We start from the raw sequence: 24,846 nt of genomic DNA on the forward strand, positions 1-24,846 counted from the left end.
GTGTTTCTTGCTATATAAAATTGTACAATATCCACTCTACTTTCTTTTTAAACACAGTGAACAGTGGACAAAAAAAACCCATAGAGGTGCAAGACATGGGACATCTCAACTAAAATCTCAACCCTCATCATTTTAGGTGTAATTAAAAGGTGAGGTGAGCATATCAAATGCAGGAGTCTTGATTTTATCGGAAGTTTTTATTGTTACCAGTGTGTTTGTGGATTGATTTCATGGAGATTCCAGGAAATCTGGAATTGAATTTAAAAACTATAATAATGCTTACTTTCATTGCCTTGATAACTTTCCTAGAAAACTAAGGGGTTTATGCATTTTTCTCACTTTCATTGTGGTATCAACATTGATAGCAGGCTGATTAACTACATTTTTAGCAGCTTTGTAGTGTTCAGAAAGCAAAGGGAGATAATACCACTGAGGTTTAAGGACTGCTTTGTGAAATTGCTCTAAACTGACAAATAATGATTTGTTGTCTTTGACATTTGTTAAATAAATTAATACAGCTGAACTTAATTAACTAAAGGGAATGCTGCTCCATCAATCTCCTTTTCCCTTTGCTTTCCAAGTACTCCCTGGAGAAACAGTTTGACCATAAACTTTTTCCAGTTGCCTTATGATTTTTTTACATAAATCTTTATATATGAAATGTTTTTTCCATCTCAGTTTTAAGCTAGTATGGGTGTATAACTTGCTTGCAAATAGAAGTACCATAAAAAGCATGCTGTATTCCTCATTGTCACTGGAGAAATATTGACCTTCCCTGCATTGTTGGATTTGAATGCTTCTGGCAACATGAAACAGATTATATAAAATCCCTCATTATGTCTCTCAGTGCAGCATTTTTACACTCCTGGAGTTTGGTCTGATAATTGCAGCACTTGAGAAAATGCAGCACCATAAAGAAAAGAAGTCAAAGATGAAAGATCTGAAAAGCAAGTCAGATGTCAGGGAGTAGCAGTCCTGCATGGGGAAGTCCTGCTGCTTTCTTGTGTGGTGAAACCTGCAGGTGCTCTCAAGAGTTCCAGTCATGGGGAATGAGCCCGGTGGGCCTGGAGGTCACCAGAGACCATTGTGGTACAGTTGTCCTGCTGCCAGCACTGTCTGACAGCCGCCAGGATGTGGTGTCTGGTTGGCCAGGGGGAAGGGGGAATCTTCACAGAGCTCTGCTTCTGCCTCTGTCACTGTAAGATTTTGCATCAAGGTAATTTTTTATCAGTGGGCATGCTGTGCATAGATGGTGATTCCAGCAGCCACACCACATGGCTGTATCTCTTCTGAGATTATATACTTCAATTCTTAAACGTATTGTGTTCATATGGTGATAAATAAATCCTTCGTAGTTTGGAGCTACAGCTGAAATCTTCTAGTCCTCAAAATATCAGGTACAGTAAGTTTTTACTTGCCCCTTATAATTAAACACTGACCAAATTGAATGGTGCTGAAAGAAAGTTTGTCTACAACTTCATTTATTTATTTCTGATTAAGGCCTTTCTGATTTGAGTTCTTAGCTTGATATTAATACCATATGGTGGATTATTCCAGCCCTGAAGCAAAGCCCGTGTGAAGTGAAAACTCTGATTTCTTGATTTAGCTGCAAGGAAGTTAGTCCTTACTCTCCTTTATGCCTCTGAACCAGTACTTCTATTAAAGAGGGAATACTTAAGAGGTGTAATGCATAAAACCCACAAGTTTTGTGGGAAAATAGTCACCCAAGTAAGAGAATAAATACACTGAGGCAGTGAACTTAAGTGATACTCTGATTTTCATATGTTTCAGTTCTAGCTTGGCTGAAAGAAATTAGAAACTTAATTTAACTGTTTCCTTTTCAATAAATGTCTCATCTTAAACATTCTTTCCTTCTCCTGTATGAAAATACAATTTTAAGATAGGCCATGTGGTAGTATCACTAATAGATGCAAATGATACAAAGGTGTGTAGTAATAAAATGTGTGGGATTCCTGTGGTGGCCAAGTTATGCTCTGTCTGTAGCATAGAGCATGACAGAAGCAGTGGGCTTTTAGTGGGTGTCCTGCTGTTACCTTCACCTCCCTAGGAGCACAGGAGGCAAGCTGCTACTTTTAAAACACCACCCACAGATTGAACTTTCTGCATTACAGAATTTCAGCAACCTGTTATCTGTTTCAGTACCTGTTGGGGTATTGACTGTTAACGTTTGTAATGCAAAATGAAAAACTGTATCATTATAGACTTGTCAGAAAGCTGCAAATCTACCTGAAGTTAAAAAGCAAAGTGTAATTAGATGTCTCAGTGATCTGCACAGCCTTTCTTTCTCCTTCAATGAGTTTTTTTTCTGTGAAGTGAGAAGAGGCAGCAGCATCTTTGCAAAGCAAGCCCAAATCCCAATATCAGGCTTTGTTTTCCACTGAGATGCTGTGAAGGTTTGTACATCTTCGAGTCAGCCTAAGGCCAGGCTGAGAAAACAGTCATCTCCTCAAAGAACAAGAAAAGTCAGGAGTATTTTTATTGTCTAGTATTATCTGTGGGGGCAGGAGTGTGTGTGCATGTATTTGTTTGAAGACTGAGTGAGGGGAAGTGCCTCGAGTGTGATGAGTCCACAAGATGGTAAAAGAGCGGTTCTTGGTTCCTCATCTACTGCTGGATCTCTTGGTTTCAGTAACACAAGGAAATCTGTTTTCAGCACTCCCACATGATGGTTTCTGTGTTGCTGTGGCAGCAAAGCAGGGTGAAAGCTGACTTCTGAAACACAAGGGGTTCTGCAGTGAAAAACACAAGGCAGCGATTAGTGCGTCACCAGATTCCTGCCTGTTCTCGCAAAGAGGTTTCATCGTCAGCCCACTCACCCCCTTGTGAGCCCTCTTGAGCTGCCTTTCAATAAAGAAGCATTGTGAACATACTTGCCAGGGAGTCAGTCTTCCCTTCAGCACAATGAAGAAATACTTCTATGTGGTCACCACACAGCTCACGAAATACCAAGTTCTTATCAATCTGTTTTTAAAAAAACAACTCAAAAACCACCCCCAAACAAAACAAACAAAAAAGAATTTGATAGAAACATCAATTTCCTGTAGCATCTGTTGCACTCCTCTGAGGGGAGCAATGCAGCAAAGAGGACTTTGGCTAGACGTGCCACTTTTCCTTGGCACAAGGAGTGTTCAGAAGCTTTGCCCATGTCTTACTTAATACTATCTATTCCTTCAAACTCCAGGAGTGCTTGTCATCCTTTCTTCCTTACAAAACTTTAGCCAGTCACCTTCCTACCTGCCTCTGTTTCAAAGTCTATGCAGGATGCAGGCTGAAAATGGGAGAGGTCTGGTCACTTGCTGACCTTCACAGCCCATTTTACTACATTAAAACTGTTATGAAAGTGATGTTCTTGGAATCAAGTTTCATACACATCAGATGATTTAGGAATTTTTTAATAACTACTTTTTAAAGATCAGTTCTCTGAAGAAATTATTGTAGAATTTTTCACACCAGATATAAGTTAGAATAATTCCAAAGACCTGTTTTGTGTGGGTTTTGAAGTTCTCTGGTAAACTGTGAGTTTATTGTATGTGTGTTCTGTTAAAAAACAAAGGTTGATTAAATCTTCATATTGTGGTATATAAAACTTGAATAATCTCTGCTTATTAATAAGCTGTCCTCACCAATGGCACTTGTGAATCTCTCAAAAATCATGGTGTAATAAAAACCAAAATACTGCAAAGGAAGCTTATGAGTCTGTAGAAGGTAGAGGTGGTACACAATGCTATTCACACTTGTGGTGCTGTTGGCCTTGGAAGTATTGTCTGTGTGCTTGAACCTTAAATATTTGGTTTCTACATGCTCATTTTATGGTCTGTCAGCTGGACATGAGTAGGGTATAGAACCAAACAGTGCCTGGTAAATGCTCTTTATTTTCTGTATAGTCTCTGGTACTTCAAAGTAAAATTGTGTTAGTGTTAAGAACTAACTATTTTCTTCCTGTACTAACCTTTGAACAGTTTAGAACTTCTTTGTTAGATGTATAAAGGCAGAGCATTCAAAAATAGCCTAGATCTACGCTCCAAATGTTGCTTGACTTTTTCTCCCAGGTATGCTGATGTTACAGGAGCCTTTGGAATCATGGAGCTATATACAGGCTACTCAGAAAACTTTATTGTCTGCTATTGCTAAAGCTTACAGTTTCTGAAGTAGCTGAATGTGCAAGTGAGAGTCCTACAGCTGTCCTTTGCAAAACCAGTGAGCATTCCAAATAAAACTATTGGAAAATTCTTGTCTAGAAGCCGGCAAATATTTTACTGTCCACAAGGAACATAATTAAACTGATTTAAAAAAAATAAAAAATCTGTAGACATTTAACTTCAAAGGAACCCACAAAGATTTTTGGAGGCAAGGCAGGATATAAAAAGCATCTATATCACATATTGCATTTACAGCATATATATTGCATATATATCACGCATATTTCATTTAAGCATACTATTTTACTAATTTTCCCTTTGGATATTTTTAGGCACTGCTTTGTATCTGATTGCTGACATGTATAGATGTCCTCCACCACCGTTTATCTCTGCTGAATGACAAATCTTTTCCATTTGCCTTTTTTTTCTTTTTTTTTTCCCATAAAGCAATGTGCAGATCATCTTCTAGCACTTAGGCTGCTACTTAACCTGTGATTTGCTGAAGTGTTTGCAAGAGCCAAGTGTTGCTAGTGTTAGATGCCTTTCTGCTTGCAGCTTGCTCTGGGTTTATCTTGCAAGTGTCCCAGATGCTGAGTGCTGTCACACAGGCTATTCCAAAGCTTCAGGGGCAGAAGGGGTTCACCATGTGCTTTGCAGTTCTGGCTGGGGCGGGACCTAGATGGGTTACAGCCATTTCAGAATTCATCTTGTGCGGAACAAGCTGCACAAGTCAGGCGGATGGCATCCTCCTAGGTGTCCTCCCAGCATGGGTCTGGGATCTGTTGGAGCAGTGGGTACAGTTCCCAGAGCCATGGTGTTTCCCTGGGTCCTGTGGTACAAGACTGGAGTTGCTGTTTTGCGCAGCTCAGGTGGTTTCAGGGCACGCTGTTCCATATGCCTTCCCCTGTCCCCAATACCCTGCTGCTGGTTTTGATTCTTGCAGGGTGTGAAGTCAGTGCTGCTGTGAGTCACTGTGTGCCTCTGAGGGGATGGGTGTCATAGTCCTGCAAGCCCTGAACAGCATCACAGCACAATGTGTGCGTAGGCAAGTGTTTGCATCTCAGCTTGTCTTGGCTGCTGTGACAGGAGAAGGCAGAGTGATTCTTTGCTCTCCCTTCCCCACCTCAGTTCCTTGCCAGCTGGCTGACAGCCCTGGGCTGGTGGGCTGAGGGTGGTGTCTGTGGGAGGGAAGAGGCAGAAGTGACCCATATGCTGGTGCTGGAGTGGAGCTGCCCTGGTTCTGTCACCTGGCTCCATGACAGCTGTGTGCAGCCCTTGCACCGAAGCCTCTCGGCACACAGCACTCATGTTCTTACTGTGCAAATCAAAGGGAGTGGCTTGAAATACTCAACTTCTTTTCCTCCCTTCCCCCACCCAACACCCCCATATCCAGGGGGAGATGATACTTCACATACACAAAGCTCACATGCACAGGAGGATCTTAAACCTGAACATCCAGCTGCTGTAACAAATAAAATGTAGCAAATGAGTGTAAAGAGAAAGGAGAAATGGGAGTCCAAAGGCCAGGGTATTCTGGCCCAAAGCAGATGTTGTCAGTGTCTGGGGTGGATGTGCTGAATCTTGGATGATGTCAATGAAGTGTGTAGCCCAAGGCCGGGGGATGGGCAGCTTCCCCAGCAGAGCTCCTGGCTGCTGCAGGATCACAGCTGTGTGCTGCCCCTGTTGCCTTCCCCTCCAGCCCAGAGACCCTGGCACATCAGCAGAGTGGAGTGATGGCTGTTTCAGAGAGCAGGGCCTGTGGCATCATGTAGGTGTTGGTCTGTTACTGCTGCACCAAGGAAAAGCTTTCTCTGCATCTTGCTTTTCTGAACACTTCAGGGTCACTTCTGAGGCCGGTCCAAGTAAGAGCAAATAGCGAGAGTCAGTCAAGAGCTGACAGGAATTACTGGAATGTGATAAGGACTTAAAAAGGAAGGAGAGTCCGGTGTTCAGGGAGAAGAACCCATTTATGGGGTTTTTTCTAAACTTCAGGAACATGGAGGAACAACATCTGTGGACCTGTGACTTTTGTGTAAGCATCTCTCCTCACTCTAGTTTCCCTATTGCAGTGAATGGAGACTGTCCCCCTCTTTCCCTGTCCTCCTGTCCCCTCCCATTTTACCCAGGCTGGCGGATGTGGCAGGTAACCAGGCAGGCTCTCAGCTTTGTACCTCTGGTGTCCATTTACTGCTCCTGCCAGCTCAGCCCAAAGGCCTTTCCTTCCCCAAGGATACATTCACTCATCTTTTTTTATCTAATAGAAAGTCCCACTGAACATGAAGCATTTTGTCTATTCTCTGCAAGCTAAAAAACTGCTAGAATAAATTTATTTGTAGGCTTTCATTAAACTCATCAAAAGTTGGATGCTGCCCTCTCTTCATTATGTTTTCTCTCTGTTATTGTACTACTTTTCTTTCTCTGAGTTCAGAGCTTCTTTTCCTAAATAGAGTCTGTGACTGTTTCCTAAGAGCCCTAAACCAAGAAGCAGCCCCACTGCCATCTTAATAGACTTCCTTTATTATTCACCAGTATTTATTGACTTTTTTGCTTTTATGGATCCTATTTAAAATATATTTTAAAATCCAGTAACAGTAAAAATGGCAGTATAACTCTGGCAAGCCTCATGACTTGCTCTTTTTCAGGTGCCATTTGTGACTGTTGATGTAATCTGTAGGTTCAAGAGCCTTGTATGGATCCTGGAAAAAGCTGCCATGGTGGGGGTAAAACCAAAACAGACTGGCAGGTGATTGCTTGCTTCAAAAGGGAGTAGGTCAAGTCCCATCTGTTAACTGTTGCAATTGAGTCATAGGCAAGAGCAATTGGGGCTGCCCACACAAAGTGGCAGCAAGATGTTGCCTTTGTGTGAGTCTGCTGGAACCTGCATCCTCACCCTGGAGGAAGGAGCTCCAGGACTCACCAAGGGGCCTTCTGCCCGCTCTGACCTTTCAGATTTTCAATGGAATTTGCTACATGCTTTAGGGCTTCTTGTAACTCTGGGTTTGATTGATTTGGCAAAAAGGTTTGGTAACTTCACAACTGAGCTGTTACAGTTGCTGAAATCAGTGTTCCTGCTGTCACTGCAAATGATCTGAAAAGAATGCATATTTTCAGAAGGACACTTTTGGGGAGCAATGTAGCACGGGTTGTAATGAAGCTGTTGAAAAATGAAACTTGTATTTGAAAAAGTAATTTTAAATTCTCTGTACATTTTGTAAAATGAGCTTCTGAAGCCTGTTTTCCTCTGCATGTTGACACGGTCTCATGTGAAACTTTGAAAGGTTTGTCCTAAACTGTTGTAGAGAGAGCCAAAGTAAAGTACATGTGTTTTGTTGTTTTGCTTTTTAAACTCTGGCAGGTATGCTACTTAAATATATTTGCTACCACTGCTACTTAAATAAAATGAAGTTTAAACAAGACATATTGTTCCAGTGTAAATCAATTTATTTCATGTTATTACAGTTAATTGCATTTAGCACAGCTTTCTCTGTTTTTCTTTTTAAAGAAACATGAGTGATGGAGTGAGTGAGTGATGGAGTCTTGGAACATGAGGACAGCAGGATGAAGGTAGCTAAATATGAAGTAAGGTGTTTCACAAGCAGTTCTGAAAATGAATAACTGAGGGTCTAAATGTATCATCTTAACCAAGTTATTTCAGCAGTAAGTCATCAAGCCAGAGAGGTGGCAGATTTTAAGCCAAGTGAGTGTTCAGCACAAGAGCAAAAATAGCCCAGATCAGGATTCCTGGGCGAGACCCTCAGGCTTGAGCACATTCTTATGCTGTTCCAGGGACCCAGGCTGGGAAGATGCTGTGCAGTGGCTTTGCCTGACAGAGGATTCCTGGCTTGGAGTGCAGCTGCCTTGCACAGACCCTTTCTGCACCTGATGTAGCTGGGGCAGCAGAAACAGGAGAGCTGTCAAGGTGAAGGCCGCATCTGCAGAGTCCAGGCTTTGTTACTGGTAACATAACAGGCAGTTCCCAGGACATTTTGCCAGGAAACCCCTCTGATTTGTGGGAAAGGATAGGCATGGTGCAAAAGTAGCTTATGGCCTGCAGAGCCATCTGCTTCTACCACTCTCTATGCTGACAGCAAGTTTAGCACTGCATCCCTAAGTGGATCATGAAATCTCACCCATTCTGCTTCACAGTTACCTATTTGATTTTCTGAAAGTCCTTTCTACCAAGGGAATTGGAGCAGTGGCTCTCAAAAACACTTTGGCTGAGAGTCATAGTTAAAAAGAGATTTTAAGAAATTCCACCCACTTCACTGCAGTTTTAGCATGGCAGTAACAAAAATGAGTTTCTAATCCAAACTCCAAGGTAGGCAGCAGTGTTTTATATGTAGAACACTCACTGAAATGAATATGAAATGTATTTTGCCTGGCTTTGGTATTGCAGCTAACATAAGAATTATCATGTTTTAAAGGAGTAGCTGTACACTATGAGTTGCTTTACTTAGCTCAGCTATTATCTTGCTGTTACGTGCTGTTTGAGACCCAGGCATTTTGGGCTCCATGTGAATATAACTACAAAATAATTCCAGCCTAATTTTAATATTCATTTAATGGCTAGAAAGATGAAGTGCAAATATTAATTAGCTGGTAATAATTCCTACTTGCTTCAATTTTTCTTTATTTAGCAACTCAAGTGGGAGTATTTGAATGGTCCAAAACTGAAGTTAAGTTTTTCTCAGAAATGGTGGAGCTCTGCTAAGATGTTCAAGGTGAACAAGAAGGATTTTGAGTCTGCAGATAAACTGTTTAAAACTGCCATTTAAGGCAATTGCATTTTAAATTATTTTGTTTCTCATATATTGCATCCACATGTGTGTGGGTTCAGGACATTAATGTGTCTGTATAATTTTATTATAACTAAATAGAACTGTCTCTGTCTTGCTGTGGTATTTGTTGCTGATCCTGTAGTAGAGCAGTGGGCCCAAAGTCCTTTTGTCTTCATAAACACCTAAGGCAACAGAAGTGGTTGTTGTCATCCTTGCAGCAGAGCCCTGGTTCCTTCAGGATGGGTGCTGTGGGGTTTCCCACCTCTGCACCTCCTGTGCTCTTAAAAGGGGCGCACACCATGCCTGGCCAGCTGATGGCTGGAGGTCTCCCTTGTGCTGTTAGGGTAGCACGAGTCTGGCTGGGAATTCAGGCTGCCTTTGAGCAGTAATAGCAATCTACTCTCCTTTTTCCTCTGCCCTTTAGTCATTTTGCAACCTCAAGAGAACAACTGACCACTTGTGTTGTTGGACCTGTTGTTGAAATAAATAAACCAGCCTTCCTGTATAACTGTGTGCTGTGAGTGTGTATACATACACACATCCTTTGAGTTATGTGGGCTGGGTTTTTATTTTCAGAGTCTTAGTGTGAAGAGGGGCAAAAAATTAAAGAGCAATTTTGATTTAGAACATATGTTCAGTGAAGCAGGAAGAATACCTTACTTTTGTATTGTGGAATGTTAATTTCCCAAATCTCAGGACATGTTGGAATTATGTGAACTTTAAAATTAAATTTATAGTGATTTAGAGAAGTGACTGTCAAAATAAGACATAACTTGAAGAGACACTGAATATGTTGCTAAAAATTGGTATTTATAGATTTCCTAGAGCTGTTATATTTGAGAAGGAAAGATGAGGAATCTGTGTCTTATTTTACATGTTCACTTGAAGGTTAGCACTATGGTTTTACTCACTGGAATTGTATTCATGACTAAGTATGGTAGAATACGTTTTAAATGTATTGGACTGGTTCCTTTAAAGTAGTGATTAACTGTTGAATACTGGGATTTTTCTTAGCAGCTCCTTTGTAAATGTGAGAACAGAATAAATTACAGATTAACAAAGAGGAGATATCCCTGCATGAAATACATGTTTTCTTAATTTCAAGAAAGTATCTGTAAACTTGGTTTTTGAGTGGGTTTCAGGGGAGTGATAATAACTGGTACTGTCAAGGAAACTACTAAGTTGATGCTGTCATTTTTAGTGTGATTAGATGTACCTTGTGTTTTCAGATTAACTTGGCATACATGTGTGTGTGCATAACACACATCAACCTTTTATCTGCTAATTATAGAATCTATAAGGATGGAAAAGTCTTCTAAGATCATCCAGTCCAATCATTAACCGAGCACTGCCATGTTCATCAGAAAACCATGTTCTCAAGTGGTAACACTGTATTCATTCTGGGCACAACGTATAATAGAGCATATTTTACTCTTTTACAAGTTGATTATTGGTCTTGTATATCTCCTTTTTCATTTGCATCCTAGCAAATTTCCCAGCACATCCTGGTAATGCAGTGTCTCTGTATAAGTGTAGCATCTGTATGATTTGGGTATTTAGAAAGGCCTTTCTTCCTGCTTCCTCTAAGCGTTGTTTGCACACAGTAGATCACTTTCCAGACATACAGCTGTTTGTTTAAACCAATATAATAATAGTTTATAATGCTTGCTTAATGCATAGACTAAGTAGCCTACAAAATATTCATGTTGCTGTCTGTGCCAAGGAAGCAGAGCACACCACTGGAATGTTTTCAGTTCTAAATATCTGCTTGTCAGTGGGAAAGTGGCCATATTTGTCCAGCTGAAAACACCAGCAGCCCTGTGTGATGGTGTTACTCCTAAGTAGATGTGTGGTTTGTAACACAAATATAAGAAACAGACAAGGTAAAATGAAAGAATTTAAGAGATTCTTTGCTGAGGGAAAGAGCTTGAGAAGAGTGCTGTTTACAGCTATAAATATCTAGAATGGGCTTATGCCAGAGTAAAAGCAATAAGTCTTTTATATTGTCAAATGGACAAGTTAGTAAATAATTTCAGCATTTGCCAGAATCTTACATGCTCTGACTGGGCTCTTTTTGGTAGGCCATATGTGTAATATAAAGTGTACTTATTTGAAGATACATTTAACATTATGTGGTATTTTTTGATTTAGCAGAATGATAAAAAATATACCAAAATCACAATGCCAATGTAATTTGTACTTTGTTAATATCAAATACATTAACAACAATAATAATTCAGTTGCTACACTAATATGTGGTAAATGTTCTTGGTCTCTGTAATAAGCTCACCATCATGATGCTGGCCATCACCAGCTGCTGAGAAGGAATACATGGGTTAAAAACAGCCCACAACTATATCTGAATTTATTTTTTTATGTTGCTAATTGTTCAATTCTTACACACTTTGCTGGTCTGAGCCATGTATTTATGCCTTCCCTGTGCTAATTTGGGAGACATTCTCAATTTTTTAATGAACTTGGAGAAATATTTGATCCACTCAGCAGTGGTGTGGTCAATTGATTCACTCAAATGACATAGCTGTTCATCTAACACAAAGGCCACCCTCGGGTGCCATTTGTGTTGAGACACAGTCAGCCCTGTTGGCAGCAGCTGTGGTCAGTCCCAGCCTGCATTATTTCCTGAGCTTCGGGGCACACAGCCCTTGCCCATCTCCTCTCAGCCTTCCTCTGCCATTTATTGGCCAGTCACAGCATTTTACATCAAGATTGATCTATAAATAGAACAGATAATTCAGTGATCTGTTTGATCAGCTGTGATTCATTGGTTTTTAGCATTTTGATTTGTGAACCCCAGGAGTCCTTCAGCAGAGTGTTGTCCCTTTCAGACACCCCCTTAGATAGGCAGTTATATATACTACCTAAACAAACAGGCTACTCCCAAGTTACTTTCACCCATTGCCAAAGCCTGGTTTGTGTGGATCTCCAAACCTTCGTTTCTAGCTACAGTGGTAATCATGTATTTATGATAAGCAGCTCTGGAAATCAGAGCTGCAAGGAGACCAAGAAATATGGAGGTATTCTCCAGTGCTCTTCCCATCTTGGAAGGCAAAATAAGGTGTGTGAGCAGCATGTCAAACCCTCATTGTCACATTGTGGTTTTTATATACAGTGAGTCTAAGAAAGATGAATGTTGCCAGTGTAGCTGTACCTTTCCATTATGATTGTGAATTTGTGGAAGAGCCAATAACTTCTGATCTACATAATTGACTTCCAGTGTAGGGGAATAGAAAGTAATTTTTCAAAATTCACAGTTTCAATCTGATTAGAATTATTTTTCTCATGAAATCATAATGGCCCTTAAAAATAATCCCCTGCCAAGAATTTAGATCACCCTGGCTATTACAGTAATTTAAACTGACGTAGGTTTTGGTTGCTGAGTCAGTTATGTATGCTCTGCATATATATGCAGTCATCATAGCTGAAGTATAGGCAGTACAGCAGCCTGGTTCAAAAATATTAATTGAAAAATTAATTGACTTGGATCAGAAGGCTTCTTCTGTGTGCCTGAGATTGGATCAAGGAGAAAACAAAGTGTGGTGATGAATGGCCATGTATTAAGCTGGGGTTGCTTTACAGTGTTAGGATAAAGGGAACTGTAACAGGTCCTATTTTATTTAAAGTTTTTCTTGATTATCTAGAAGAAGACCTAGATCACAGGTTAATTAAATGTTTAAGCTATTCTAAATGAGGAAATAGAAATATTATTTTGAACAGAAAATTCTCAAAAGCTTGGAAATAATTAATTTTGGAGGATAGGAAAATTTCAATATAGGCAAGTTGGGTGGCATTTAATGCTGGTGCTATTGTGACAGAAGTCACAGGAAGTGCCATGTGGAGATGTTAATAAAAGGAAGCTTTATAGGGTTGGGAGGAAACAACAGTAACCTCCTCCATCCACCCAGTTGCAAATACCAACTGGCTGTAGAGGTTTTTGGGTGTTCAAGAGCTGTTGTAAACACTCTGTCATGCCTGTGCAAAGGTCTATACTGTTTCATACCAGCCCTTTCCTGGCATTGTTTAAAGCATCCTGTAGTTATAGTGCCAGGAGATTTTACTGCCGTGGTGCCAGTATGCAGCGGTAGAGTTTGGGAAGTTACTGGAGAATCAGTATGGGATTTGGAATTAATGCAGAATAAAGATTTGCTACAGCTGTACATGCCAGATATTGACCTTAAGCTTGCCTAGGTCAGATGAGCAGGTACCCTTTCAAAGGGGGGCAACAGAGCTGACTGAAATGTCTGTGAATCAGCAGGGGTGGTCCAAGATCCTGTCTTTTCCTCTGCCAGTGTTTGCCTTGGCCACCACTCTCCACCCCCACACCTGCCTGTTCTGCTGATTTTGGCACGTGGGGCTGCTTTGCTTCAGCAGTTCAGCCTGATAACCTGGCATTGAGCCTCTGGGTTTGTTAGGCTGGTGCACTGCTGGGTTAGTAAATGCAACCAAAGCTGCAGCAGCTCCAAGGAGAAGCGGGGTAGCCCAAGAGAAGGAGCAAGAGTCCACAGCCAGGCCGAAGAGGTGGGGAGGGAAGGGATGCTCCTGGTTTTGCTGTGGAGTAGCTGAACAATAGTGCTGCACTCCTCATGACTGCAGAGCTCTCTGCTCAGGCTGGCTGGGTTGGAGGATTGAGATGATTACCATGTGTAGCTTCACCTATAATTTCATTTTCCTGTGTGCCAGCTGGGGATAACCTTTTCAAGGAATGAAGTGATTATAAATCGACTGTCGAGTTATTTGAAGGAAGGGTACGTGCAAGTGCTTGGGTAAGGTTTCAGCACAATAGTTCACCTCTCTCTGTGCATGAGCTTACATCAGTGGATTACTGAAATAAAAGTGGAAGTTTGTACTGCAGGCTGCAGTGGGAATGTAGAGAGGCCCTTGAGATGAGTTTGTTTGAATTGTTACAGTGGTTTGTTTAAAAACAAACAACCCAAGTAAAAATAGCCTCTTCCAAAGTGATATCTAGCTTTGCTTTCACAACAGGCTTTGGAAATTAGAGATTAAACCTAAGATTAAAGCTGCTTGAAAATTAGGGGAAAACAAGTGCGTGTCTCCCCACTGCCCCATTGAACATGCATTGGATTGCTTGAACATAGAATACATCTGCTTTAAACTGCTTTCATCAGATGCATACTTTTATTAATAGACGTAGGATAAAGTTGTTCTGTGAGAAAATGTAACGTGTGCCTTTGTGGCTCAGCAACTCTAAGCTTTCCCTTTCTGCCCTCCCCCAAACTAGACTGATGGTGCAGTAGGTATAAAGTTAAAACCCCAAGCAGCTGAGCTCAGTGTGGTGTTATCCTCAGAGCTGATGTCACAAAATCAGCTGGGGTCTTGAGTCAGGGGAGAACTCTAATGCTGAGCAACTGGAAGATATCAGTGTACTAACTTCTCATTCCATATTGATCCCCAAACAGAGTTTCAAAGAAGTCTATTACAAAAAAAAAAAAAAAAAAAAAAAAGAGGGGTTTAAGTAGGGATTACTTTTTCCTGTCTTGTAAAGAATACATTATGCGTGTGGCAAACTAGAGCTTTGAAACTCAACTTCCATCTGCGCTCCATGACAGTATTTTATTTAATTCCATGTCTAAGAGACAAGGTTTGGAAATGAAATTAGTTTGTGTCATGCACAGTTCCTGTAGAGATCAAAGGCAGACCTGTTAATGCAACTATTGCTATTCATGAGTTTCATAGCTGTGTGAGTTTCAAGTTAATTATAAATGCTTGTTTAATCACTTAACAATAGGGTATCGGAGTCTCATCTGGGCATTATGCATATGGCTCCCACTTTTTTAATTAAAGCAAATTCCTACCTTTTTTCCCAAGAAATTAATTTTGGTGGTAATGCTCTAGGCTCTAGCAGGTCAGGATATGCAAATCTTCTTTTACATGTTGGACTGTTGCATGATGGATGTCTTCATTTTATTATCCTGTAACTGCCCCTCCCTCCCCTTTGAATACAGGGGTTGTATAGCAGCCTGGTTTTCATTGTATATGGCATAAATTGCTCTAGTTCATACACTACAATTTTTTTTGTGACATTTTACTAAAAATTGTGTGCATTATCCCTAGGACATAATGCATTGTGAGATATTTGTATTTATCATTTTAGTTTATGATCACTTTGTTGAATGGGTTTTAAACCTGAAGAGGTAAGTAGGGCACCTGTCTGACCTTCATATCACAGACAACTGTGCTGTATTTGAAAACTGAGGATTAAGACTAATTATTTTAGTTAAGATAAACTATTTCAATCCCCTGGAAATTAAATTCTTGTGCACTAGGGGAACCAGCCACAGTGCCAGCAATGCCTGAGGCACTTGGAGCAGCAAGGATTGTTAGATGAGAAAAGCGGATGAATCAACTTGAGCTGCAGAGAAGGGTGAAAAAGCCTCAAGTGCTACCCGGGTGTAGCTTCCTCCCCAATCCTGGATCCTGATTGTCCTCAGAGATGAGGTGAGCAGAGTGCTCTGATCAGGACCAGTGTGGGGGCTTCTCTGTGTTAGCCAAGAGTGTAATGTGCAGTTCTCATTGCACTATGCTTTTTCTGAGGAAGAGCAAGAGAAAGGAATAACAGAAAAACTCAGAAATCCATCAGTTGTGCATTTGAGAAAGAAAGTTCTTTCTTGGCTTCTGAGGTGTGAGGTTAATTACAGTCATCACACTGCAGCTACCCAGTGTGTGGAGGACCCTACTGATAGTCATCCCCTGGACCTCTAAAGTACAAAGTGTTCAGCAAATTCAGATTGCAGTGCTAAAAAGTGCCACAAACAGCCACTTGGACTGGCTTCATGAATGTTCTAGAACCAAACATTAATTCTCTTAACTTTTAACATTGATTGTAAGCCTTAATTAAACACCTAGAACTAAAATTACAGCTATTAACCCAATTTTTTTCTCACAGCTGGAGTCTACTATCTAGTAAGTCGTTCTCTTTTTGCCAAGAAATGACACCTGAATTTGCTTAGGTTCAGTGTACAGCTGTTGGCTGTCTCTGTCAGCAAGACTAAAGGTCCTCAGCTGACTTGATCTTGTGCAGTTTCATTGTTATGCATGGTGATCCAGCCTTCTCTTGCAGGAAGAGGAGGTCATGCTCCTCAGATGGCCAGTCCCAAGGCTGCTTCGCCGTCCCCTGGGTTTTTATGTGTCTCTTCTCTGACCGCCTCTGCTTTCTAAATCCCTTCTGAACCTGTGTCTGAGAACCAAGATTTGTTGTGTAGTCTTACTGGATTTCTGACTAGTGTAGTAAGGAACTTTTTTCTTGGTGCCGGGGACTGCAGCAGCCTTGCTATCAATTCTTCAGTCACTGAATAGACACTGAGCAGACCCTCCTGTGTCCCATCCTTTGCATGGTTGGGTTCCCTGGGAACCAGTGCTGGACACTCAGCCCAGCTGAAACCTGACCTGTGGTGGAGGGGGGAGCTGTGTAGCACTTGATTTTCCTGCAATGAGGGCCAGAGCCAGTTCTGAGTAGAGGATGTCATCATCTTCACTCCAAATCTTGTTCAAGCACGTGTAGTTTGCTATTTGAGAGGCTACTTGAGAACTTACTTTAGCTGACAACATCAGTGAAGATCAGAATCTATTTACTTCTTGAGGGATGTTACATTCATGTTTCCTTTTCTTCATACAAACTTACTCTGCTGCTGTTTTGAAGTGTGATTGTCAGTAGAGCCTTCTTGATGTAGCACATTAGGAAGATACAATATGTAAATGCTAGAGTTGGCATCTGTGGCTAAAGCACAGGGAACACTCCTTTTCTAGGAAAATGTTTTCCCTTAGATAAATGAAAATCCTATTGTTTGGCTGAGGATTGACCTCACACATGGGCAAAAGGTTAAGAAACAGAAAGGCTTATCCATTTGGCACATAGGATTCAAAGCCAGGCATGTTGCCAGTAAGCTCAATCAGAGCAGAGGACCCAATTTTACATAAAGTTCATAATGGCTTTTTTTAAATGAGCAGGAAGCTTTCTTTTTCTAATCAAAACCTAGATAATTTAAATATCTCTTTCTTTGGTAACATCCAGACATTGTCCATGGATAAGGGACCCCCAAAGGAAAAGCTAAGTGATCACAGCTGCCTGTGTCAGCCTGCTCCCAAAAGAGATCATCTGGCCAGCACACGTCAGTGGGAGTGTGCCTGACAGAGGGGTGTGTGCACAGAAACCAAATTGCAGGCTTGGGATCTAAATAGGATTGTGATCTTTGATTTTCAATCTGTGTCATAACTTTTCTCTGTTTATTCCAATATGTGGAATCTGACAGTTTGCCTTTGCTCAGGTCACTCGGGATTTATTTTCTGTGTTATGTTACTGACTTGAAGAGAAAAAAAACCCAACCAAACCCAACAAACAAACAAAGCCCCAAACCACCTAAAATCAGTGCTTTTCACTTTTCAAGAGTTTAGTTACAGAAGACAGCAGTGATGACAGCCATTCCCAAAAAGGAAATCATTCCCAAACTGAAAGTTCACAGCAATGTAAAGAGCAGTTGTGAGTATAAGAAGGGGTTACAAGTGAAGAAATGTTTTTTTTAAGATTAATTGTATTTCAGGAGAGGCAGTAGGGTTCATAGAGCAGATGGCACAGGAAGGATTGCTCAGAGAAAGTTTAAACTTAGTAAAATCTCAAAAATCAGATTAAGAAGACAGATGGGATTCTGGATTGGAATGTTACCATTTAGGGATTTTTTGGTCTTTTTTTTCACTTTCCCAAATTATAACCTTGAAAATGCTGGAGTTTTTTATACAGCTTACAATAAATTTAGTACTGCAAAACTGGGAGAGTGCTGCACTTAAGCAGCTGTTTTCACAATAACTAGTAGTTTTGGTTTGCACTCATTTGAAGAACAAGTAGGAGGTTTAGTGTTTAAAAGAAGACAAAGGACTGTAAGAGAAGAGATTTACACTAGACTTGCTTGAGCATACATCAGCCTTGATCTTTTTGTGGAATTTACCCCTGCATTTGCTGGTTTTATTTTCTCTTTTCATACTTACCTTCTTTTCCCACTTAGCTTTAGGATTCTTGAAGCAGAGTTGAAAGGTTGCACTATTTAACATCTGCAAGTGAGCCATTCCTACCTGCACTTATAGACAGAAAAACACAGCTTTTGTTGCCCTTACAGAAAGGGTGTTTTTGCCTGTGGTTTATCTCCTGGAAATGACAGTTATCCTAAGTGGTTCTTGTTTTGGACTTGAATCTTTTCTGTAAGAATATAATGGCAGGACACAGACGAGTGGTGCAGACAAGTGACTCTGGCTCTGTGCCTGTGCCCACCAGTGCTAGCAGCCAACAGGGAAGCACATGCCAGACAGATGAGGTCTGAAAGAGACACGTTCACACCACAGCAGTCAGGAGCCAGGTGCATCAGACAGGGCTGTGGCTCAAGCATAGCCTGGCCTGACTGTGGCTGGCTTGTCTGGGGAAGTGAGAGAGACCACATCTGCCCTGGGTCTGTCACCTCAGGCATCTCTGCTTTGCTCTTAAAGGAGAAAGCATCAGCACTCTTCACCTTTATGTCCCATTCCTCCAGGACCTCACTAGCAGCACAGAACAAAATTCCTCCAGAACTCAGCAAACACTTCTACTGTACATACAATAGTCTGAGAATGAAGCAGGCTTGGCTTCCCTCATCTTTTGCAGTGCTTTCAGTTCCCTGCCTTCGTCTGCAACTGTGCCTCTTCTCTGAGTTCATGTGTCTTTAATTCTGTGTGAGGTCTTTGCTGTCGTAGGCTGCAGAACTCAGGAATAAGGTACCTGCTTTATACCCACTGTTTGCTAAGAGTTCCAGCTAAAAAGTTTGCCAGATATTTTAAATACACTTTTCCTTAGTTTAAAGTCTTCTAAACTGCTTCTAATTGATTTCATCCAGTATACCTACTCTTTCAGTCTAAGACTTCCCTATTAATTAGAGACCAGCCCTGATCTTGGGTCACTTGTTGTCCTTACTCTGCTGTCTTATTTCCCGTCTCCAGTTCCCCTGATCCTCAGGAAGTGCCTGAATATATCCTAGCAATTCTGAAACTTACTGTCTCTTTTTATAGGTTGTTCTCATCACGTCACTGTTTGAGAGGATGTTTTCTACAACAATTTCTTTCCAGTTTTAAGCTTTTAATCATTCAGTTGCTGTGGAAATTACACTGATAACGTAGCTTTAGTGTTCGTGACTTCACTGCTGCATTAGATAAGAAAAGGGAGCTGTCATGTGGGAGAAGGCTCTGAATTAAGCAAGTTGTACACATTTCACATGTTTGTCAGGGAAGATAACACATGAAAAGGAATTAGGATTGTTCAGGCTGCTAGGGTTTTCTCTATCTGCTCAGGAGAAAACATGTTAAATATCAAAAAGGAGAAAACAAGCCCAGTGTCTGATCTGGGGACTGTGTGGTTTGGAACAGCAGTTCCAGTCTGCTGCCTTTCAGGACATCAGTATTCTGTCTTGGGTGATTGCCTTTGTCATTTCTGGTCAGAAGAAGGATTTTGGAAGCCCCTGTCCTTCCTTATCAGAAAGAGAGAGGGATGGAGAAAGAGAGAAGTATGCAGACAGAAGCCCATACATAGCTATGGAGTGGGAGATAAAGACATTTCCTATTGGAGATATTTATGGCTAGTTCTGTGATTTGGGAAGAGAAAGATGGATTTGTGAATACAGGAAACATTATTTTTTTTCTTGTGATCAATTTTAGTAGTAGTCTCTCTTGTAGAATTTTGAATGTATATACAGAATTAAATTGATATGATCCTTCTATTGTTTTCTTACCCTCTTCCTTAATTAGTGTTTAATATTCCAGAGCTCCCTGGTTCCTTATATGTCATTGTTTTTAGAGAAGGCTGAACTGCCATGTTACTGAAATTGCTAACAGCGATGTCCAGCTTGTCCTGTTCTCTTGCTTTTTCTTTAATGTACCACCCATTGAGGTTATTCGTAACCTCATCTATTCTTGCATTCTTTGCTAGGAAATTCAAAGTGGGAAATGCTAAGAGTGCAGCTATCTGGCTTTGGATCTAAGCATATCCCTCCACTTTGAAAATTAAAACTTACACTGTTTGTTGTCCTCATGTTTGTAAATACATGAATATATATTTTTCCTTCAGTGATTAATGTGGCTGCTTTTCACATACACAAAATTTCACAAGTTGCTCGGTAGTCAAGGCAAGGTTTCTAAGGAGGCACTCTGTACTGGACACCAGAGTATGTGGACACTGCTTTTCAATGCACATTGCTTCCTTTGACTACTAAATGCAAAACTGGGAAGAAGTCCAGAATCTTTAATAGCTGGAATATATTTCATGCTGATCCCATCTAAATTGGCATCCTCCATTGCCAAGTTCTAAAGCAATGGCTGCGATGATGATGAATTTCTCTAATGGGGTTTTTGTTCAGGGCTGCTTGATATTGGTCTTTTCAGTACTATAGGATTCAGAGAGAAGGTCTCTGCCTATGAAAGGGCCCAAGATATTGATCTTTCTGGCTGAAATGCCCGTAGGACAGATGTGCTGATACTTTTGTATTAGGTCCTCATGTCCTTTTAAACTTCTAGGTTGTTACAGTGTGTTTCTCCCCATACTGGGTTGTGTCATCTCGCTATTGAAACTCACCACAAGGATTTCGTTAAATTCTGTGTTTTCTTCTTGGTGTCATGTCTGGTTGACTCAGGGCTTTAACCAAAATAAGTTCTTATAAGGCATTTGTAATAGAACAGAACTGTACTACCAGTACTGTTCTGTAGAAATCAATGTAATGTTTTTGAATGTATATGAACAGGAAGTCATGCTCTCTTTCCTGGGCATCCCATGCAGAAACATTTACACATGGAGTGGGAGGAGAGGATCTTGCTTGTGAGAGGCTGAAGCTTCCTGACACAAAAAGAGAGTTTGCAAAATACCATCTACTGCCTTAGGGAATGGAGTAAGCTGAGATAGGGAACTTCATGTAAGAACAATAGAATCTCCAGATATTAGGATGTGAATGAGAGAAAGGGGAGAGTTGGAGAGAAAAGAGAGAGGGATATAAAAGTTCATATAAAAGGAAGAGGCAACTGGAAGTGAAAAGAACCCAAGGAATGTCTTGGTGGAAGCATTGCTGTCTTGGACCCAGCATTGCTGGGTCTTTTCAACACAGCACTGGATTTAAGTCATGGTTATTGCAGAAAGGCAACAGCTGCTGCTTTAGTGCATGAGGCAATTGAACTATTGTAGGCACAGAAAAATAATCATAGATACAGAAGAATGCCTTCCAGAGGGACTGTCTTGCACAAGCCACTCCATTTTATGTAACAAAAGCCTGGTGACACAATGCATGGTTTAGTCATAGGAGTGCCCAGAGTGGACAAATATTGTACATCTGGAAACATTTAAACTAGTAATTATTTTCTGGAAAAATGGCAAATTACTCAAGAAAAATGTAGTCCATTGTGTTGGCTTCAGGCTGCATATCTGCAGGATGTATGATTCTCCTGACTGCCTAACCATCACTTCTTTGCTTCTCACCATTACTGTGTGGGGACAGGTGACACAGTAGTGTCAGGGCTGCTGCCGTCACTGCCAGCACTCTGCATCCCACCTGGGTGTCCTGTGCTTTGAGAACATGGACATGATCCTGTGGGACTTCTCCACCTTGGTTAGACATCACCAGGGAAGTCCTGTGCCAGCTGGGGCAATCTCTCCCACCAGAGCTGAAAATAGCCAACTGCAGCACAGCCTGCTCTATTGCCCACTTTCTCCCTGGGCTTCTGTCACAGCAGATTTCCTCCATTCCATTGCTACACAGAGAGAATTGCTTTGGGAAGGAGTGAGGGGCAAACCCCACTGGCAGCCTTTCCCTCTCCCCTCTGCTGCTGGAGAGGACTGGCTGGAGCAGAGGCATGGCAAGGCAGGGAGCAGAGTTTCCATGCCCTGCTCTCTGTGACTAACACAGGATGTTTGATAGCACACATTTAGAATTGCCACAGTACAGCAGAACTCTGTAAATGACATGCCCCTCAAAGGGAGTGTTGCCTGCCCTGGAGATGTGCTGCTCGGCTGCATGGGGGTCACAGGTGGAGGTAGATGCCTCCACAGTTGAAATTAGTTGTTGGGCAATAATTCAGGACCTGGTCTGGCTTATAGCAGACTCTGCAGTGTCTCTGAAGAGTGACTGCCTGAGATGGAGAGCTTCAGGCCAGTATAAGAAGTCATACATGGCACCAAAATGTCAGAGCTGGTGTCTTTTCAGTCACTGGTGTGTCAGCATGTTCTAACTGCTGCCTCCCACAGAAGCTCTTCAGACAATAATCACTGTGCTTGTTTGTCATTACAGAAGTAACGCTGAAGGTCCATGTAAGCGATGCCAGCACCCATCAGCCAGTAACTGAAGCCTTCATTGAGATTTTTACCAACCAGGTCTCCATTGCATCTGGAACCTCAGGAGCAGATGGCACTGCCTTCCTCAAGTTTCAGTATAAGTTGGGCAATCAGCTGATAGTGACTGCTAGTAAACATGCATATGTGCCAAATTCTGCACCATGGAAACCTGTAAGATTGCCTGGTAAGAGATCTTTATTTTTCTTCTGAGGTAAGATATTGAATCTAAAGGAAGCTACACAGTTTTGTATGATGTGTTTTAATGCTTGAGATCCTGGGTGGGAAGAGAAATATCTGCACATTTCAAAAATAGTAACATTTCTTCCTCAATTAAACTGCAGCGTCACGGCTGAGTGGAGATTCACTCTTCTTCTGAAGGTCCTCAATACAGTGCTACATCAGTTTTCAAACACCTGTTGGTGCTCCTACAGCTCCATAGAAAATAGAAATCTATTCAAGATCTTTTTCTTTATGGGAACTCTGTTTCCAAGAACCTTGTTTCAGCCATTGTGGTGTATTCTTGCTTCTCTTCCTAGGTGTAGCAACAACTATTGCACCATAGGCTGCAGTGTACAAAAATGTTCTGTCTTTTAGTTCTTAGCCTTGTCAATAAAATGGTTTCAATCTGCAGCTATGTTATCCAGATGTAAGGATTTTTACTAACTTAATTAGCGTGACTTTGCTTCTTCCACAGGCAAACAAGTATAACAATAATACCTACATGCTAATTTTTATCAGAATGCCTCAGAACCTTATATTAGCTATACAAAAGGAAAAATTGAGTCACGAAACCTATTTGTGACTGCTAAAAACAACAGATTGAGGGTGGCTTTCAAACCTTGAGATGTAACATCTTTACGAAGATCATATCCCAAGTTTCATTTGCCTTTCTTGTAATCCTCAGCTACAATTAGGGTCCATGTAATTTGGGAATGGTACCAGGCTTGTATTATACCCAAATCACACCTAAATAACACACACCTCAGGTTTGATAATTAGCCTGGGCCAAAGCCACGGGAGGTTTTAAGGGCACTAATATTTAAATAGTGTATATGTTCCCAGGGCAGTGTTGAATTCCATGCCTTGGCTCCATTTTATTTATTAATATCAACATAGCCAGAAGGGCTGCGTGACTTGCTGCAAGGTCAAGTAGCAAAATGTATTTTCAGAAGGGGAAAGGAACATGAATCTCTTCAAACCCAGAATTATGCTTTAGGCATTTCAATGTGCTCTTTCTTATCTGCTTTCACTTGCTTCAGATAAGAGAGGAGTGCCTTCTTCCACTTCCACCAGTTTTCTGTACTGTATTCCACCGTGTTTTTCAGCTACTTAATGGAGCTAACAGCAAAGACTAAGTCAAGCTCTTTGGGGTGTGGTGAAAGAATAAGAAGCAACTGAAAAGGGTTGCAGCCAAGAGAGTTTCAAATAAGTGAAAGGCAACAGTACATTACAGTAGCAGCTGTCACAGCTGGTCTGTGGCTGAGCAAATAATTCACTTGTAAATAAGAAACCCAGCCAGGTTCTATAAACTGGCCCCTGGGTTGATACACAGGGACTTCAACCAATCACCAATGGACTGTGATCGAATTGCCCCACAGACTTCCTAAGCTACAGACTTCTCACTGGTCAGGAAACTGGGAGGTGTTAAGAGCAGACCAAAGAGCATTACAGACTGGAATGTTTCAAACCTGCCATATAAAGCTGGGTTCAAACAATAAAGGTCTTGCTATTGCCACAGAGACCTTGGGAGTGTGTGTCTGTCTGTCCCAACCCACCCCTCCATGATACAAGCATCAAAATTGGAATAGGTCATGTAGAAAGGTTGTGAAATGTCCACTTTGAAAGACATTCAGAACTCAACTGGACAACCCCTGTTTGGTGGAAGAGAAAATGTCCAGAGGTCCCTTCCAGCCATAATTGTTCTGTGACTCTGTTTAGAAATTTCCTTTGAGTTTTCTTCTCTTTAAATAAGATGAAGTGCAGCTTTCTCAGCATACTTCCTGTGATTTTAAAGGATGAAAGTATGCAATAACTGTGCCTTGTGTCTTGTCCCTTTCTGACTTATACCTTAGGTCTTTTGAATAAGATGTACTCTTCCATAGCCTGGAGTTTGTTTGATTAGATTTTTGCTTGTTGTTTTGCTTAAAAACTGATTTTGAGGGAAGGGAATCAAACAGGACATTTTTGTTTTAGTAAATCATTGAAGTTAAAGAGCAGTAATTGTATAGGTTCCACAAAGTCTTTCTTTTCATGGCTGAAATGTGAGCTTAGCTCTGAAAGCAGATTCGTTTCACCTCTGATCGTCCCCCACTGAAACTGGTAGATAGTTTGCCATTGATTTAATTGGAAGTAGAGTCCTTTACTTTGCTTCCTGTACCTTGAACTTATTCCTTTCTTTGATTAAAGAAACAAGTTATAACTTGATATGCCCTATGTAGTTTTAATAGGGCTGTTCTTTGAATTAATCCTGAAAAGGTACAGGACATACAAGTTAAGATACTTAGGCTTTTATATTTTGTATTGACTAAGACACCTATAGTCTTTAAAA

General features: G+C 41.1%; 1 protein-coding gene across 2 annotated transcripts in view; it reads left to right on the plus strand.

The window, feature by feature from the left end:
• FAM171A1 (family with sequence similarity 171 member A1) overlaps positions 1–24,846 on the plus strand; it is an 87,570-nt gene that overhangs the window by 27,694 nt on the left and 35,030 nt on the right. For both annotated transcript variants that reach the window (XM_005480286.4, XM_074535500.1), the window contains exon 3: positions 22,255–22,482. In XM_005480286.4, coding sequence (XP_005480343.1) covers positions 22,255–22,482 — 228 coding nt within the window. The remainder of the gene's footprint in view (positions 1–22,254; positions 22,483–24,846) is intronic.

Source organism: Zonotrichia albicollis, chromosome 1 (genome assembly GCF_047830755.1).
Source record: "Zonotrichia albicollis isolate bZonAlb1 chromosome 1, bZonAlb1.hap1, whole genome shotgun sequence".
Classification (NCBI taxonomy): Eukaryota; Metazoa; Chordata; class Aves; order Passeriformes; family Passerellidae; genus Zonotrichia; species Zonotrichia albicollis.